At 43.7% G+C, this 19006-nt stretch overlaps 2 protein-coding genes across 10 annotated transcripts in view; both read right to left on the reverse strand.

Annotated features, from left to right (window-relative positions):
• WDFY2 (WD repeat and FYVE domain containing 2) overlaps positions 1-19006 on the reverse strand; it is a 124475-nt gene that overhangs the window by 81046 nt on the left and 24423 nt on the right. The window lies entirely within an intron of this gene.
• LOC140910926 (uncharacterized) lies at positions 9221-11740 on the reverse strand. Its single transcript, XM_073343090.2, has 2 exons — positions 10391-11740; positions 9221-9802 (listed from the first exon to the last, which is right to left on the reverse strand). Exons 1-2 carry the CDS (start codon positions 10974-10976, stop codon positions 9282-9284), a joined length of 1107 nt encoding a protein of 368 aa, XP_073199191.1. The 5' UTR covers positions 10977-11740; the 3' UTR covers positions 9221-9281.

A 19006-nucleotide genomic window follows, 5' to 3' on the forward strand; every position in this document is an offset into this window, starting at 1 on the left:
ATTACTGTAACTAATTATCTATTTCTTCTGATTGTTTTATAGGTGCAGGAAAATACAGCTGCATATCTTAATACAGTTAGCCACAAGAGAAAGATACTCAAAGATGTTACATGGGGGAGGTTGGATGCTTACAGCTGTGTGTAAAAAAGTAATTTCTTTATATTTTCTAATGGCCACCTACTATTTTTCCACAAAAGTCTTACATATGTTAAGAAAACCCTGAAGCAGGTTTTTTTTTTAATCCCACCGTTAATATGTTTTATTGTTTGTAGGGACTACGTTGTGCACCACCCCATACCTTTGGGAACACTAGCTAGCTCTGACCCAGTTTAAGATTATGGTGGGAGGTGAACATGTCTATTTGGGATGGACATATCTAGTTTATGAGCCACACCAGCCACACCATGCTATCTTTAAGGCTTTGCTCTCCTAGATAAAATGCCTGTCTGCTTAACTAGTGTACCAAGGCTTCCTGGAGGACAGCCCATCTCTAGTCCCTCAAGCTGGCCGTTGAATGTAAACAATGAATATGATGGAGTGGAAAGAATTCCTTTGGTTTTACCGTTTACTTTCATTTCAAGGAGGAGGATTTGACATGACTCAGCCTTGTCTTCGTCATGTGTGCTTAAAAATGATGGAGTCTAAATTAGCTGTCAGCACTCAAGAAATGCCTTGGAGTCATTGTGGCTAGTTCTCCGAGAACATCCACTCAATATACAGTGGAAGTCAAAAAAGCAAACAGAACGTTGAGAATCATTAAGAAAGGGATAGATAATAAGGCAGAAAATATCATATTGCCGCTATATAAATCCATGGTAAGTCCACATCTTGAATACTGCGTGCAGATGTGGTTGCCCCATATCGAAAAAGATATATTGGAATTGGAAAAAGTTCAGAAAAGGGCAACAAAAATTATTAGGGGTATGGCACGGCTTCCACATGAGGAGAGATTAATAAGACTGGGACTTTTCAGCTTGGAAAAGAGAAGACTAAGGGGGGAAATGACAGAGATCTATAAAATCATGACTGGTGTGGAGAAAGTAAATAAGGAAATGTTATTTACTCCTTCTCATAACACAAGAACTAGAGGTCACCAAATGAAATTAATAGGCAGCAGGTTTAAAACAAACAAAGGGAAGTATTTTTTTCCACACAATGCACAGTTAACCTGTAGAACTCCTTGCCAGACGATGCTGTGAAGGCCAAGACTAACAGGGTTCAAAAAAGACCTAGATAAATTGATGGAGGATAGGTCCATCAATGACTATGAGCCAGGATGGGCAGAGATAGTGTCCCTAGCCTCTATTGGCCAGAAGCTGGGAGTGGGTGACAAGGAATGGATCACTTGAGGATTACCTGTTCTGTTCATTCCGTCTGGAGCACCTGGCATTGGCTACTGTCAGAAGACAGGATCCTGGGCTAGATGGGACCTTTGGTCTGACCCAGTATGGCTGTTCTTATGTTCTTAACTTCTGGCAGTCAGAGATATAGAAGCACCCTGAACATGGGGTTGTGTCCCTGACCATTTTGGCTAATAGGCACTGATGGATTTATCCTCCATGAACTTATCTAAGTTCTTTTTTGAACCCAGTTATAGTTTTGGCCTTGACATCATCCACAGGCAATGAGATCCACAGCTTGACTGCGCACTGGGTGAAGAAATACTTCCTTTTGTTTGTTTTAAACCGGCTGCCTATTCATTTCATTGGGTGGCACATGGTTCTTATGTTGTGAAGGGGTAAACAACACTTCCTTATTTACTTTCTCCACATCAGTGATCATTTTATAGACCTCTATCACATCCCCCTTAGTCTTCTTTTTTCCAAGCTGAAAAGTCCAAGTCTTATTAATCTCGCCTCATATGACAGCCATTCCATACCCGTAATCATTTTTGTTGCCCTTTTCTGAACCTTTTCCAATTCCAATATATCTTTTTTGAGATGAGGCAACTACATCTGCATGCAGTATTCAAGATGTGGGCGTACCATGGATTTATATAGAGGCAATATATTTTCTGTCTTATTATCTATCCCTTTCCTAATGATTCCTAACACTGTTAGATTTATTTGTTTACCATCTTGCAGACAATTATCTGAACAGTATTTTTTGTTGTTTAACCAGGCTATGGCTATTTATTGTGCATTTTAATATTTTAGACATATCTACCAAAGCCAGATATTCAAGTTGAGATACTTTAAAAATAATTAAAGTTTCTGGTTTTGCTTGACACATTTAAACCTAATAACATAGTTTTTACTAGTATGGAGCAAGATGGCATCAGTATCCCAAAAGACCACAATCCACCTGTGTCAAGGTTCCTTCCCCACTCTGAACTCTAGGGTACAGATGTGGGGACCTGCATGAAAACCTCCTAAGCTTACTTTTACCAGCTTAGGTTAAAACTTCCCCAAGGTACAAACTATTTTACCTTTTGCCCTTGGACTTTCGCTGCCAGCACCAAACGTCTAACTGGGTTTATTATTGGAAAAGAGCCGTTTGGAAACGTCTTACCCCCCAAAATCCTCACCAAAACCTTGCACTCCCTTTCCTGGGGAAGGTTTGATAAAAATCCTCACCAATTTGCATAGGTGACCACAGACCCAAACCCTTGGATCTTAAGAACAATGAAAAGAAGCATTTAGTTTCTTACAAGAAGAATTTTAATAGAAGTAAAAAGAATCACCTCTGTAAAATCAGGATGGTAAATACCTTACAGGGTAATTAGATTCAAAACATAGAGAATCCCTCTAGGCAAAACCTTAATTTACAAAAAGTCACAAACACAGGAATATCCATTCTATTCAGCACAGCTTATTTCCTCAGCCATTTAAAGAAATCATAATCTAACGCTTATCTAGCTAGATTACTTACTGAGTTCTAAGACTCCATTCCTGTTCTGTCCCCGGCAAAAGCATCACACAGACAGACCCAGACCCTTTTGTTTCTCCCCCGCTCCAGCTTTGAAAGTATCTTGTCTCCTCATTGGTCATTGTGGTCAGGTGCCAGCAAGGTTATCCTAGCTTCTTAACCCTTTACAGGTGAAAGGGTTTTTCCTCTGGCCAGGAGGGATTTTAAAGGTGTTTACCCTTCACTTTATATTTATGACAACCTGGTTAAGTGGTGGCCCAGATAGTTCAGGACACATAACAGGTTAACTTAGACTCTTCGAACTAATATATGAAAAGCATATCTAAAGCTGATCAATAAGTGCATTACAATAAATGCCTGGCAGAATGTGTATAGGGAGTTAGCATTGGATAAATTCTATTTTATGCACTGCGCTACACAGTTGGCTTGAACTGTTATGTCAGTGCATTAGTAAAGATGCAGAGTACATTATCCACCGTACAATTCTTTGAGATCCACCATAGGCTGAGTGTAAATATACAAATAATAGATAACTTGTAGTCAGGTTCCTGTTACACCTCTTATTTCTTAACACAGATGCAATTTCCCCTACAGGGCATCTTAATGTCTCCAAACTGCTATTAAAAAAAAAAAAAAGAAACAAAAAGGATGACTTCTGTCATTTCATTATAAAAACTGAGATCACAGGGTTACCCACGGAGCTACTTGGAGGATCTTTGTCAGAGTTGAGACCTTTTCTTCACAATGGAATCTGAAAAGTGGGAGTGATTCATTCCGCAAAATATAAGTATATGGCTATATTACTTGACAGAGTGCTTGCAACCTTACTTCACAACTTTCCTATGCAGTACTTGCTGTGGGTGGTGACTGAATGGGGCAGGGGGAACCATACTTCTAGCTACTTCCCAGCCTGTTGAAACCACAGGATGATACTAGAAGCATATTGTAATTGAAATGCTGACCCCAGCTGGCATCAGATTTTAAATGCTAATTCTAGGTACAGTGCAGTTAGGAACCACCTTCTGGAGTAGTAATTCCTTGTGCATGAAATCAGCTCACAGCATCTGCTGGGGAATGGGATGAGATGAAATGGGGGAAGGGAGGCAGGTAATGAGGGAATAAGGGGAGTTCTTTATGTTTCAGCTGTCTCTTAAATTAATCCTTTGGAAAGTACTGAATTGATGTCTGAGTAGCTTGTGGCAGTTGAGCCAGGAATTACAGGGTTGTTTCTTACACAATTTTTTTGTGGGCCAGGGGCTAGGGTGAGGAGGGGGGAAGGGGAGAAAGGGAGGAGGAGAACACACAGACCACTCTGCCAATAGTGACAGTTAAGCCACTATGGAAAAGGCCATAACAACAGGTCTAATTACCCAACAGGTCTAATTACCAAGAGATTTGCTTCCCCACAGACTAGAACTATCATTTTCTTTTAATATGACTTCATACTCTGCAGCATTATTTTCATTTTTACATTCTTCTGTACTAGCGTTTGAGGCATAAAAACATTTACTGAAGAGCTCCAGGGAGAAAGACTAGAATCCAATAAGTCTCTTCCAGCTCTAATAGCTACTAATGAGTGAATTATGTCTAGCTGTACAAGTGAATGTGAAATCTGTTGATGGGCATATGCACTTGACAGACAGTTATCAAAAAATTCTACTCAGTACTCATTAAAGCAAACTGAAGCAGTGAGGCAAGTTTGTTATTAAAAGGTAGCAGGAGTTACACTTGACATGGGGAAAAGAAAAAAAAAAAGACACAGAAGAGTTATGATCCTAAATGCTAAAGGATTTATGGCTTATTTCAGACTTTACACAGGAACCCTCATGATCGATGTTGTAGAATATAAACGGGAGCCAGATGAGGTGCCTGGGAATATACTGGTCCAACCATTCCACAAATGGCTCCTTAAAGGCATACCCAAGGAACACTGATGCGACACCTGAATGAAAGACTGAATCAGACTGAACGTGCCGCTGTAGAACTGTAGTGTAGATGCTTTTAGATGCTTTTCCCAAAAAAATTCTTCCATCAATCTAGCTGTGTTTACACCAGGGATTAGGTCAACCTAACTACCGTGCTCAGGGTGTGACATTTTTCATGGCCCTGAGCAACATAGCTAGGTTGATCTGATTTTTAAAATGCAGACCAGGCCCTCATATTTCCCAGTTTGTTTTGTTGTGCCACAACCATTTGGGGGGGTGGGGGGGGGCAGGGGCTGAGGGTGTGTTGATTTATTTACGTTTGTCTGGAGTATTGGGGGGAGGGATAGCTCAGTGGTTTGAGTGTTGGCCTGCTAAACCCAGGGTTGTGAGTTCAATCCTTGAGGAGGCCATTTAAGGATCTGGGGCAAAAATTGGGGATTGGTCCTGTTTTGAGCAGGGAGTTGGACTAGATGACCTTCTGAGGTCCCTTCCAACTATGATATTTTATGATCCTAGAAGGAAGAAACACTTGCTTTCCCCTAACGCCAGCCCTGTCTTTTATATGCAGAAAAGCAGTTGAGGCACAGGTGAGCTGTGGAGTTTTTATAGCATGCTGGAGTGGGCCTCAGAAAGAAAAAGGTTGAGAACCACTGTATATGGGGCTACACCTAGGTCAAAGAGGTCAACAATTTTAATTAGAAATCATTGAACACTGGGAATCTCAATCCCAATTGGTTGACTAATAGTTCTTATCTCTTAGCTGTAAGTTATTAACATGGAAAGCTTCACCACAGTGGCCCCCACGGCAGAATTCACAATCTAGAAGTCTCTTGGTAACCATAGCAGCTCCCTCCATCACTGCTTCTAAGAGCAGCATTCCTCTCCTGACTCTCCTGTTCTTTAACATGCCTCAGCCAGGCTACTTCTCTTCCCAGGCTTTAGCTCCAGCACTCAATTACCAACAATCCTTATTTGACTACTTCCTCCTTCTCCCCAACCTCCATACAGTTAGGTCTAAATCACTTACCTAAAATATACAATTCAGGCTGAAGAAAGAAACCATCCAAACCTCTATTTTCAGAGTGGGGTTTGCTAGTATCGATCATACTTTTTTTCCTTGCAGCAGCTTGCATTTTCAGAAATCGTGAGTATCCCCAATTAACTGGACTGCTCTAACCCACTTCTGGCCCCTTTCCTCACCCATCAGGAATTGACAGTTTCAGAAAGATCACTTCAAAGTGATGAGGCAACAAAAGAGCAGCCTCCTTCACTCCGTTGCCCATCATCTCAGTCTGCAGGAATGAAGATATTTCTGTTCTGTTTGATGCCATCTACTGCTCTGATCCTTCCAGTCTGCTCATTTGCCTAAACTGCATACACAAATACCCAAAACCAGCATGTCTTCATTATTCACAACAACAGTGTTCTTTTAATAAAGTTTGAGCAGAAAAGAGACCAATTCAACAACAAATGGTTAGGACTATGAATGGTTCGCGGAAATAGTTGTGGAATGAAAAAACTGCTAGGAAACAGGATAAAGCAGGCAGTAATATTTTTAAATTTCTTAATGGCAACATTTGTCAGATACCAGTAGATTTTGATGATTTAGGTATTAGAATACCACAGATGCACAGGGTACTTTACATCCTGTCTCAAAGATTTTCCATTCTAAGTTGCCTTCATTCTTCATCATTGCCTTGTATTAATTCACTTCTGGAGATCTATATCTAATAGCACACTCTGTGGGTATGTCTACACTACGAAATTAGGTCGAATTTATAGAAGTCAGTTTTTTAGAAATCGGTTTTATATATTCGAGTGTGTGTGTCCCCACAGAAAATGCTCTAAGTGCATTAAGTGCATTAACTCGGAGGAGCGCTTCCACAGTACCGAGGCAAGCGTCGACTTCCGGAGCGTTGCACTGTGGGTAGCTATCCCACAGTTCCCGCAGTCTCCGCTGCCCATTGGAATTCTGGGTTGAGATCCCAATGCCTGATGGGGCTAAAACATTGTCGCGGGTGGTTCTGGGTACATATCGTCAGGCCCCCGTTCCCTCCCTCCCCCCGTGAAAGCAAGGGCAGACAATCATTTCGCGCCTTTTTTCCTGAGTTACCTGTGCAGACGCCATACCACAGCAAGCATGGAGCCAGCTCAGGTAACCGTCACTCTATGTCTCCTGGGTGCTGGCAGACGCGGTACGGCATTGCTACACAGTAGCAGCAACCCCTTGCCTTGTGGCAGCAGACGGTACAGTACGACTGGTAGCCGTCATCGTCATGTCTGAGGTGCTCCTGGTCGCCTATGTGAGGTCGATCAGGAGCGCCTGGGCAGACATGGGCGCAGGGACTAAATTTGGAGTGACTTGAGCAGGTCATTCTCTTTAGTCCTGCAGTCAGTCCTATTGAACCGTCTTATGGTGAGCAGGCAGGCGATACGGACTGCTAGCAGTCGTACTGTACCATCTTCTGCCGAGCAGCCATGAGATGTGGATGGCATGCAGTCCTTCTGCACCGTCTGCTGCCAGCCAAAGATGTAAAAGATAGATGGAGTGGATCAAAACAAGAAATAGACCAGATTTGTTTTGTACTCATTTGCTTCCCCTCCTCCCCTGTCTAGGGGACTCATTCTTCTAGATCACACTGCAGTCACTTATAGAGAAGGTGCAGCGAGGTAAATCTAGCCATGTATCAATCAGAGGCCAAGCTAACCTTCTTGTTCCAATAAGGACAATAACTTAGGTGCACCATTTCTTATTGGAACCCTCCGTGCAGTCCTGCCTGAAATACTCCTTGATGTACAGGCACACCCTTTGTTGATTTTAGCTCCCTGAAGCCAACCCTGTAAGCCGTGTCGTCAGTCGCCCCTCCCTCTGTCAGAGCAACGGCAGACAATCGTTCCGCGCCTTTTTTCTGTGCGGACGCCATACCAAGGCAAGCATGGAGGCCGCTCAGCTCACTTTCGCAATTAGGAGCACATTAACCACCACACGCATTATCCAGCAGTATATGCAGCACCAGAACATGGCAACGCAATACCGGGCGAGGAGGCGACGTCAGCGCGGTCCCGTGAGTGATCAGGACATGGACACAGATTTCTCTGAAAGCATGGGCCCTGACAATGCATGCATCATGGTGCTAATGGGGCAGGTTCATGCTGTGGAATGCCGATTCTGGGCTCGGGAAACAAGCACAGACTGGTGGGACCGCATAGTGTTGCAGGTCTGGGACGATTCCCAGTGGCTGCGAAACTTTCGCATGCGTAGGGGCACTTTCATGGAACTTTGTGACTTGCTTTCCCCTGCCCTGAAGAGCATGAATACCAAGATGAGAGCAGCCCTCACAGTTGAGAAGCGAGTGGCGATAGCCCTGTGGAAGCTTGCAACGCCAGACAGCTACCGGTCAGTTGGGAATCAATTTGGAGTGGGCAAATCTACTGTGGGGGCTGCTGTGATGCAAGTAGCTCACGCAATCAAAGATCTGCTGATATCAAGGGTAGTGACCCTGGGAAATGTGCAGGTCATAGTGGATGGCTTTGCTGCAATGGGATTCCCTAACTGTGGTGGGGCTATAGACGGAACCCATATCCCTATCTTGGCACCGGAGCACCAAGCCGCCGAGTACATAAACCGCAAGGGGTACTTTTCGATAGTGCTGCAAGCTCTGGTGGATCACAAGGGACGTTTCACCAACATCAACGTGGGATGGCCGGGAAAGGTGCATGATGCTCACATCTTCAGGAACTCTGGTCTGTTTCAAAAGCTGCAGGAAGGGACTTTATTCCCAGACCAGAAAATAACTGTTGGGGATGTTGAAATGCCTATATGTATCCTTGGGGACCCAGCCTACCCCTTAATGCCATGGCTCATGAAGCCGTACACAGGCAGCCTGGACAGTAGTCAGGAGCTGTTCAACTACAGGCTGAGCAAGTGCAGAATGGTGGTAGAATGTGCATTTGGACGTTTAAAGGCGCGCTGGCGCAGTTTACTGACTCACTTAGACCTCAGCGAAACCAATATTCCCACTGTTATTACTGCTTGCTGTGTGCTCCACAATATCTGTGAGAGTAAGGGGGAGACGTTTATGGCGGGGTGGGAGGTTGAGGCAAATCGCCTAGCTGCTGGTTACACGCAGCCAGACACCAGGGCGGTTAGAAGAGCACAGGAGGGCGCGGTACGCATCATAGAAGCTTTGAAAACCAGTTTCATGACTGGCCAGGCTACGGTGTGAAAGTTCTGTTTGTTTCTCCTTGATGAAACCCCCCGCCCCTTGGTTTACTCTACTTCTCTGTAAGCTAACCACCCTCCCCTCCTCCCTTTAATCATTGCTTGCAGAGGCAGTAAAGTCATTGCTGCTTCACAGTCATGCATTCGTTATTCATTCATCACACAAATAGGGAGATGACTACCAAGGTATCCCAGGAGGGGTGGTGGAGGAGGGAAGGAAAATGCCACACAGCACTTTAAGCACAGCACTTTAAAAGTTTACAACTTTAAAATTTATTGAATGACAGCCTTCTTTTTTTTGGGCAATCCTCTGTGGTGGAGTGGCTGGTTGGCCGGAGGCCCCCCCACCGCGTTCTTGGGCGTCTGGGTGTGGAGGCTATGGAACTTGGGGAGGAGGGCGATTGGTTACAGAGGGGCAGCAGTGGCAGTCTGTGCTCCAGCTGCCTTTGCTGCAGCTCAACCATACACTGGAGCATACTGGTTTGGTCCTGCAGCAGCCTCAGCATTGAATCCTGCCTCCTCTCATCATGCTGCCGCCACATTTGAGCTTCAGCCCTGTCTTCAGCCCGCCACTTACTCTCTTCAGCCCGCCACCTCTCCTCCCGGTCATTTTGTGCTTTCCTGCACTCTGACATTATTTGCCTCCACGCATTCGTCTGTGCTCTGTCAGTGTGGGAGGACAGCATGAGCTCGGAGAACATTTCATCGCGAGTGCGTTTTTTTTTCTTTCTAAGCTTCACTAGCCTCTGGGAAGGAGAAGACCCTGTGATCATTGAAACACATGCAGCTGGTGGAGAAAAAAAAAGGGACAGCGGTATTTAAAAAGACACATTTTATAAAACAGTCGCTACACTCTTTCAGGGTAAACCTTGCTGTTAACATTACATACATAGCACATGTGCTTTCGTTACAAGGTCGCATTTTGCCTCCTCCCACCGCGTGACTACCCCCTCAACCTTCCCCCCTCCCTGTGGCTAACAGCGGGGAACATGTCTGTTTAGCCACAGGCAAACAGCCCAGCAGGAATGGGCTCCTCTGAGTGTCCCCTGAAGAAAAGCACTCTGTTTCAACCAGGTGACCATGAATTATATCTCGCTCTCCTGAGGATAACACAGAGAGATAAAGAACGGATTTTGGTTGAATGCCAGCAAACATACACTGCAATGCTTTGTTCTACAGTGATTCCCGAGTACGTGTTACTGGCCTGGAGTGGTAAAGTGTCCTACCATGAAGGACGAAATAAGGCTGCCCTCCCCAGAAACCTTTTGCAAAGGCTTTAGGACTACATCTAGGAGAACCGCAAATGCCAGGGCAAAGTAATCCTTTCACATGCTTGCTTTTAAACCATGTATAGCATTTTAAAAGGTACACTAACCAGAGGTCCCTTCTCCGCCTGCTGGGTCCAGGAGGCAGCCTTGGGTGGGTTCGGGGGGTACTGGCTCCAGGTCTAGGGTGAGAAACAGTTCCTGGCTGTCGGGAAAACCGGTTTCTCCGCTTGCTTGCTGTGAGCTATCTACAACCTCCTCCTCATCATCATCTTCTTCGTCGTCCCCAAAACCTGCTTCCGTATTGCCTCCATCTCCATTGAAGGAGTCAAACAACACGGCTGGGGTAGTGGTGGCTGAACCCCCTAAAATGGCATGCAGCTCATCATAGAAGCGGCATGTTTGGGGCTCTGACCCAGAGCGGCTGTTCGCCTCTCTGGTTTTCTGGTAGGCTTGCCTCAGCTCCTTCAGTTTCACGCGGCACTGCTTCGGGTCCCTGTTATGGCCTCTGTCCTTCATGCCCTGGGAGATTTTCACAAAGGTTTTGGCATTTCGAAAACTGGAACGGAGTTCTGATAGCACGGATTCCTCTCCCCAAACAGCGATCAGATCCCGTACCTCCCGTTCGGTCCATGCTGGAGCTCTTTTGCGATTCTGGGACTCCATCATGGTCACCTGTGCTGATGAGCTCTGCATGGTCACCTGCAGCTTGCCACGCTGGCCAAACAGGAAATGAGATTCAAAAGTTCGCGGTTCTTTTCCTGTCTACCTGGCCAGTGCATCTGAGTTGAGAGTGCTGTCCAGAGCGGTCAGAATGGAGCACTCTGGGATAGCTCCCGGAGGCCAATACCATCTAATTGTGTCCACAGTACCCCAAATTCGAGCCGGCAACGTCGATTTAAGCGCTAATCCACTTGTCAGGGGTGGAGTAAGGAAATCGATTTTAAGAGCCCTTTAAGTCGAAATAAAGGGCTTCATTGTGTGGACGGGTGCAGGTTTAAATCGATTTAACGCTGCTAAATTCGACCTAAAGTCCTAGTGTAGACCAGGGCTGTGTTAGAAAGTATATGTGTCTGCTCTGAGAGGTCATGAAGATACTAGGCCAGAGGAAGGAAAGAGATCAGCCAGTCTGTATGAATTTCAAATTGCTAATCCTCAGCACAGAGCAGGAGAGGAAAGAGAACGGAGGAACAGTAAGGTGGGAAAGGAGAGTGAATTTTAAAACGTGAAGCTACGGATGATAAATAATGAGGGGAAAGAACAGAAGAGAGAAGAAAGAGTAGGAAAAAAATTCTAGTGGATCCTGGGAAGAGGTCATAAAGCATGAATGGTATAAAAAAATTCCGGTTTCTTTGTTACTACTGTTGTTTAGCAGGTAATGCAATACTCAGTCTCAATGGCCTCTTTAAGTGCATTATAATACAGCACTAGGTTTAGATGGTAGTAGTTACATCAACATTTGAGACAAAGGAATGAACAGATCCACCAGCCCTCGCTCCTCCAGTAACTCCTTCCAGTCCCACAGTACTGAAAACGAGTATACAGAAACTTGTCTGGAGACTTACACTGTGCTTGCAGGTATTTTTAATACAAACTGACATCCTTTCCAGAATTTGAACTCCATGTCTTTGATTTATGAAGTACAATGATGGTGATAGAGAAAGAGATTCCAAGTTGCCTTAATAACTGAGTAAATATTTGCAGACATCAAATATTATGGACTGAACAGAGACGCTAGATTTATGAAAAAAGAAACGGAGTACTTGTGGCACCTTAGAGACTAACCAATTTACTTGAGCATAAGCTTTCGTGAGCTATGGCTCACTTCATCGCTGCTCACGAAAGCTTATGCTGAAATAAATTTGTTAGTCTCTAAGGTGCCACAAGTACTCCTTTTCTTTTTGCAGATACAGACTAACACGGCTGCTACTCTGAAACTGGATTTATGGTTTATTACAACAGTCTGGAACCCATTAACTCATTCTTTTCACCCTATGATAGCAGAAGTGTTAACGGGCCACTCTACCTTGAATGGTCCCTTACAATGTGCTCTAGCTACTTACACTAAACATCTGCTCCACCTTGCATTTTGCTGCTGGGAGTTCCTTTCCCAGACCTGAAGAAGAGCGATGTCTCTCAAAAACTTGTCTCTCACCAAGAGAAATTGGTCCAATGAAAGACATTACCTCACTTACCTTTTCTCTCTCTAAATATTTGCAGTTAACTAGCCTCCCCTATTTTCAATATTCAAGATATTTCCTACATTAGGCATATCCAAGTACAAGGAGTTACAGTTACCTCTGTATCTAGCTTAGGACAGCTTTTCCAGTATCCGTGCATATACTGAATCTATTAAGACACAAACATTGGCTAAAATGCACAAGAATTTGCTGGCATTATTTTTGCGATGTGAGGGCTCCTATATTCCCAATCAATGAAAAATAAGTGTGAGTAGTAAATAAGAAACTGAATAAAGTCCAAGGAATATCAAAATGCATTCTGCAGTGCACACCAAGATCTGCATTAGTGCATTTTTATAAGAAAGGTAAATGTACTGTGCATTTTGATTTTTCAATTAATAACAGACTTCTACTGTATTTTTGTTACAAGCTTTTGCAGTTATAGGGAGCCAATGAGACGGTTCTCACTATGTAATGTCTGTGCAAAACCAAAAAAGTTTCAATACTTAGGGCTGGGGTATCGCCCTGACGCTACCAATTCACTTTTCTGTACAGGATCAAACTTGAGCCAAGTTAGGGAGGGGTGAAAAAGTTACAACTTGGAAATGAGTCCTGTAGCACTTTATAGACTAACAGACATATTGGAGCGTAAGCTTTCGTGGGTGAATACCCACTTCGTCGGACGCATGTAGTGGAAATTTCCAGAGGCAGGTATAAATATGTAAGCAAGAATCAGGCTAGGGATAACGAGGTTAGTTCAATCATGGAGGAGGAGGCCCTCTTCTAGCAGTTGAGGTGTGAACACCAAGGGAGAAGAAACTGCTTTTGTAGTTGGCTAGCCATTCAGCTTTGTTTAATCCTGAGCTGATGGTGTCAAATTTCCACTACATGTATCCGAGGAGGTGAGTATTCACCCACGAAAGCTTATGCTCCAATATGTCTGTTTGTCTATAAGGTGCCACAAGACTCTTTGCCGCTTTTACAGATCCAGACTAACACGGCTACCCCTCTGAAACTTGGAAATGTTTTATCTGTGAAACTCAAAGTATTATTCATTCAAAGTCAGTCAAAGAAGCTTAGTTGTTTTAAAAAAGAAGATCTATGTAGCATAGTAAACAAACTAAGGATTTTTATAATATGTATGTTCAAGAATATGTATGGCAATCAGGCAGGAACGGAGGATAAAATGTTCAGAAGTGCCTCAATGACTTAGGAGCCTAGCTCTCATTGATTTTCAACGCTACTTAGCCATTTGAAAATTTTATGCATAATACTTTACACAGGATCAATGACATTCCATCTATCTTCACATTTCAAGAAAAGAAAACAAGAATGGCCATAACTCTCGTACGTTTAAGTTCCCTCTAAGCTACGCGGCTGCGCATGGACTCAGGGCTGCGGTGGGAAGAGGTGCCCCTCCCTGCCGGCCCAGCATGGACCTGCCCCGAACTTGCCACAGCAGGGGGAGAGGTGCCTCCCTCTCCCCCAGCCCTGAGGCTGTTGCAGCAAGAGAGGGCTGGGGGGGAGTCCTCTCTCCCCACCGCTGCCCCGGGGCAGCCTGCACCCCAAACCACTCATCCCCAGCCCCACCTCAGAGCCTGCACCACCATTCGGGGCCCTCATCTCCCCACACTCTAACCCTCTGTCCCAGCCCTGAGCCCCCTCACAGACTCCGAACCCCTCGGCCCAACCCCACCATATGAATTTTGTTATATGCACCATTATGGAGGTGATGTGAAAACATTAGGGTTGGAAGAGACCTCAGGAGGTCATCTAGTCCGATCCCCTGCTCAAAACAGGGCTGTCACCAACACCAACTAAATCATCCCAGCCAGGGTTTTTTCAAGCCGGGCCTTAAAAACCTGTAAGGATGGAGATTCCACCACCTCCCTAGGTAACCCATTCCAGTGTTTCATCACCCTCCTAATGAAACAGTGTTTCCTAATATCCAACCTAGACCTCCCACACTGCAACTTGAGACCATTGCTCCTTATTGTGTCATCTGCCACCACTGAGAACAGCCTAGCTCCATATTGGTGCACTTAACAAAATTCATTCCACAAATGGACGTAAAAAATTAGTGGAAACACTGAACAAGAGCAGTCATTTTCATGCACACTTTCCCCACCCTACCCCACTTTCTCTGCTGGCTCAATTCTAAATTAATAAATCATGAAAATGCTTGATGTTTACAATCACATGCCTTGTTAATACAGAACAGTATACAATGATACAGTTTCTTACTGTTAAGTTGTTCCCAGTATAGGCTGGCTGCCAGCAAATGCACATACATTTCCAGCTTGCCAGAACTGCTCTGCATCTCACTTGTGAAGGACAACAAGCTAGCAATCCTGGAATTCAAAGCCAAAATTCTGGTTTTTGTTTAATGCCCCCGCCCCCCCCCCCCAGAAGTAGTATTGAGACAAGAAAATCAGTTTAAAAATACTTATTCCTTTCATCAGTAACTTAGGAAGCTCTATAGCAAAAACTTTCTAAAGGAATCCTTTGTTCCTACAATGCACTTATTTCACAGCATGCTGAAACACCTCAGTCACCTGACATGCAACCTTAAAAACACTGTCTTAGATGGACATTGCATTAGTCCTTCCCACTCCTAATTTTAATTGGCCCTAGTGAACTTCACTTCCTGTCTTAAATGGTCACTTTCTTAAAGTTGTTAACTCAAGAGCAAATAATTGCTGCATTTCATTTCAGAGACAGCTGCACTTCAGTGGTGGATAAAGTGATGCCTTTGCGTAGCCACCTGTTACATTTCTGGAAAGCACTGGGATCCTTTGGAATTAAAAATGCTGTATCAATGTAAGTTCATAATTATTAAAATAATTGTATCTAATACACTTGAGCTTGCATAAAATACAATAGAGAGATATCTAAGAGTTAGTGTGACAGATGCCAATTTTCGATATTCTGATAAGATTTAGACATTGTATAACAACTAATTTAAAATGCTCTCTATTCTTGCAATACACAGAACACACAGTAGCAGATTCTCAGTTATGACTGGCATTATGTCAGAGATAAATGTTAATAAAGAATACAATTTTGGAATGGGATCACTACATTTATAAAGATTGAGATATCTCATAGGCTGAGATAGCTATATTTTTGTTGTTGTTGTTATACAGTAGTTACTGATACTCAAAAAAATCCCAACGGTTGTTTTCCCCTGAATGCTTGCCTGTTCAGCTCTCAAGCATTTCAGTCTTCTGGAAAAAGAAGATTTCTTTTTCGTAAACATGATAAAATCTTAATTGTTAGGAGGATGCTTTTCTTAAGCTTTACTTACATCTTAAGTTCAAAAAGCCTGTCTGGCAGAACCACCCTGCACACACGACCTTAATGCTGCTCCAGATGATGATGCAAAGACAAAGCCTGGAAAATTAATAGAGAGCACACCAGTGTCTGCTTTGCAGAATACCTTTTTCAAGCCATCTCTATTGGTTTAAGGGAACCATTGATCTAACGGATTGGTCATATTTCCCCCCCAACAGGGACATGGGAGCTCAGATGTTACATAGGCTTACTGGACACAAGAGCAGATCCAACAGGGTATAATGAAGTAGGAAGCTTTTTTTCATTTGCAGAGACTCTCAAACAGAATGGAGAGAGAGGACTTCTACCCAAATATTGATGCAAGGGGTGATACAAGACTAATTCCTGCTTAATGGTACCAACTACTGTCTTGCATAATAACAGAAAACATAGAAGCTGAAGCAAGGAGGAAACAAGACAATGGGCACAAAAATGTCTCTCTGCAGATGGCTATCACTTGCCTTAACAGCAGGTGAGAGGGAAATACCACTGTCTGCATTAGTGACAGACATAAGATGGAGTAAAGATTTCACTGTTCACTCTTCTCACCTCCATTTTAAAATGCCTTTGCAGTTGTTGGCCCTTTGGGAAAACTAAATGTAGTTTGTGGATGCACTAAACCCCAACAATGCAATTAAAATACATAGATGAATGTAATTAATACCCAACTTACATTTTTTTTAAAATGTGTTAGATCCTTGAATTGATTCATGACTTAGAACTCTAGTCACTCATGTTTGCAGCACAAGAAACAGGATCATAGATATTTAGAAGAAGATTAACATGGGAAGAGAATAGCCTTTAGAATGTTAAGTGAGGGACCCCAAGACCTCTAGATGAACAGGCTTCAGGTTGAACTCAAGGTTTCCGAGGCACAACCTATACTTTAAATTGAAATCATTTTTCTCCACACAGACTTGAAGTGAAATAAGCTATTTTTAAAAATGGTTGCAGAAAGACAGGCTGGAAAATGTTAAGTGGGGCCTAAATATTTTAGGCACAATTCCTTCATGCAGTTGCCAATGGTTGAGCATTTAAAATTTAAAGTTTTCAAAACTTACTCAAGATCTAGGAGGTACAATATGCTCCCTAAATGAAGGCAGCTTTGTTTTTAAGTGATGTTACCAAAACTAAAACAATTCATTCTCCAATTTACCAACATTATATGCAAGATTGAAAAACACTGTCTTAAGTTCGGCTGTTGACATGCTCTTTGGCTAAGAAATTCCTATTACGGACATACAGTATAATGTTAAGGAGAGCATTGCTTCGTGTGACAGAAATTCAACTTGCGATTAAAATGACTATTATTCAGCATATGAGCAGTGCACTCATTTTTGTATAAGCTATGCAGAGCCCTCCCATTTCTCCTCTCAGTTCGTGCAAGACCAAAAGAATTGATAAGCAACATTTTAATTGTGTCACCTAGGTTTGCCAACTTTCTTATAGCACATCCTAGCCCTGCCCCTTCCCCAAGTCCCTGCCCCCTTCCCTGAGGCCCCACCCCTACACTCCCCCTCCCTTGGTGGCTCGCTCTCCCCAGGGATGAGGCATTTGGGGCCAGGAGGGGGCTCCAGGCTTGGGCCGAGGGATTCGGAGTGTGGGAGGGGGCCCTGGGCTGCGGCACAGGCTTACTTCGTGTGGCTCCCAGACAGTGGAGGAGCCGGGGTGGGGGGCATCCTGCCTGTCCTGTCACTGCGTTGTGCACGCACCGGAAGCATCCAGCAGGTCCGACGCTAGTAAGTGGAGGGGAGGAGGAGGCGCCCCCCCCCCACCTAGGAGCTGGACCTGCTGGCCACTTCTGGGGTGCAGCACAGTGCCCCAGGACAGGTAGGGACTAGCCTGCCTTCGTGTTCCAGCACCGCCGACCAGGTATTTAACGGTCCAGTTGGCGGTACTGACCGGAGCCACCAGAGTCCCTTTTCAACCGGGTGTTCCTGTCGAAAACTGGACACCTGATCACCCTAGTGTCACCCAAAAACTGTGTTAACATGTAGTAGCCTTTTAACCTGAAGGCTTGGTAGAAATTCTCTTACTCTAGTGCACAGTGATACCATATCATTGAGAGAATTGTAATATCAGGCAATATCCAAGAAAAAGTATCAGTGCAGTTATCCTGCGGAGTGAGAGAGATGTGGATGTGAGAGGGCCCTTAAGACAATTGTAGTGTGTATGTAATTATGTAGGCTGTTCTCTTATGTAGAATATTTTCACATTATTCCTGGATCACTGGCATCCCTCCAGGAATTACGTTTTTATGCTGCATTTGGCTGTGGTTCTTCTTCTCAATCACTGCTCAAGTTAAACTCTTGCTTTCCTTAGATTTGACGCAACGGAGACAGAGCAGAATTTCAATTTGTACAAGGAGTGAGACAGAAGGAGAACCCTGTAGTGCAGCATGAAAAACAGGTTTATGGGAAAAATGTTACTAGGCTGTGGTAGAAACAATCCTCCTCAATACTTCAAAGTACATACAACTTTTAGGAAATCCCTTGTCACTTTTCCAAATTCTCTAATATCTATTCTAAGGATAGTCAGACTATCCTATGACTACTCTATGTTCTTCGCTCAAATTATTCCCTGGTGTAATTCCGCTTGAACTATTAGAGTTGAACCAGGGATGATTTTGGCTGAGTGATGTCTTAGTGAAAACAATGAAATGCTACAGAAAGCAAGGACCTTACTTTTGTACACGAGCTTTGCATATGTAGGGCTAAGTAGTAACTCTATGTATTACAAAAATACATCTGATAAAAATCCCATTGAAATCACAAGAAGCAGACTTGGGCCAATCTTGAGCACCTTTACACTTTTGCCTCTGCCACCTCCTCCACCCTCCCACTTCTTGCTAACTATCTTGATACAGAAGCCTATGAGAACCAATTTTTTATTCTTGCGCAGCTGAAGTTTAAAAGCAATTCATTTCAGAACAGCATGTCTGAGCCTGCTCACAATTAAGTCAACAGCAGCATTCCCAATAGATGAACCAGACTTTTAATAATATAAAGCAAGCATTAAACAATCCAGAAAACAAATTACTTATGCTTATTCTCCCCCAATGTGTGTTATTCAGAAAAAAAGCATCCCCAAACCTCTTCAGTTCACCTTACTTACACACAACTGTGTGCTAACTGTGTACACTCAGACTGGCAAAAAAGAATGCAAGCCTGAAAAAACCCAATACGGGGGGAAAAACAGAACAATGATGTGGTA

Source organism: Lepidochelys kempii, chromosome 1 (genome assembly GCF_965140285.1).
Source record: "Lepidochelys kempii isolate rLepKem1 chromosome 1, rLepKem1.hap1, whole genome shotgun sequence".
In the NCBI taxonomy this organism is placed as follows: domain Eukaryota; kingdom Metazoa; phylum Chordata; order Testudines; family Cheloniidae; genus Lepidochelys; species Lepidochelys kempii.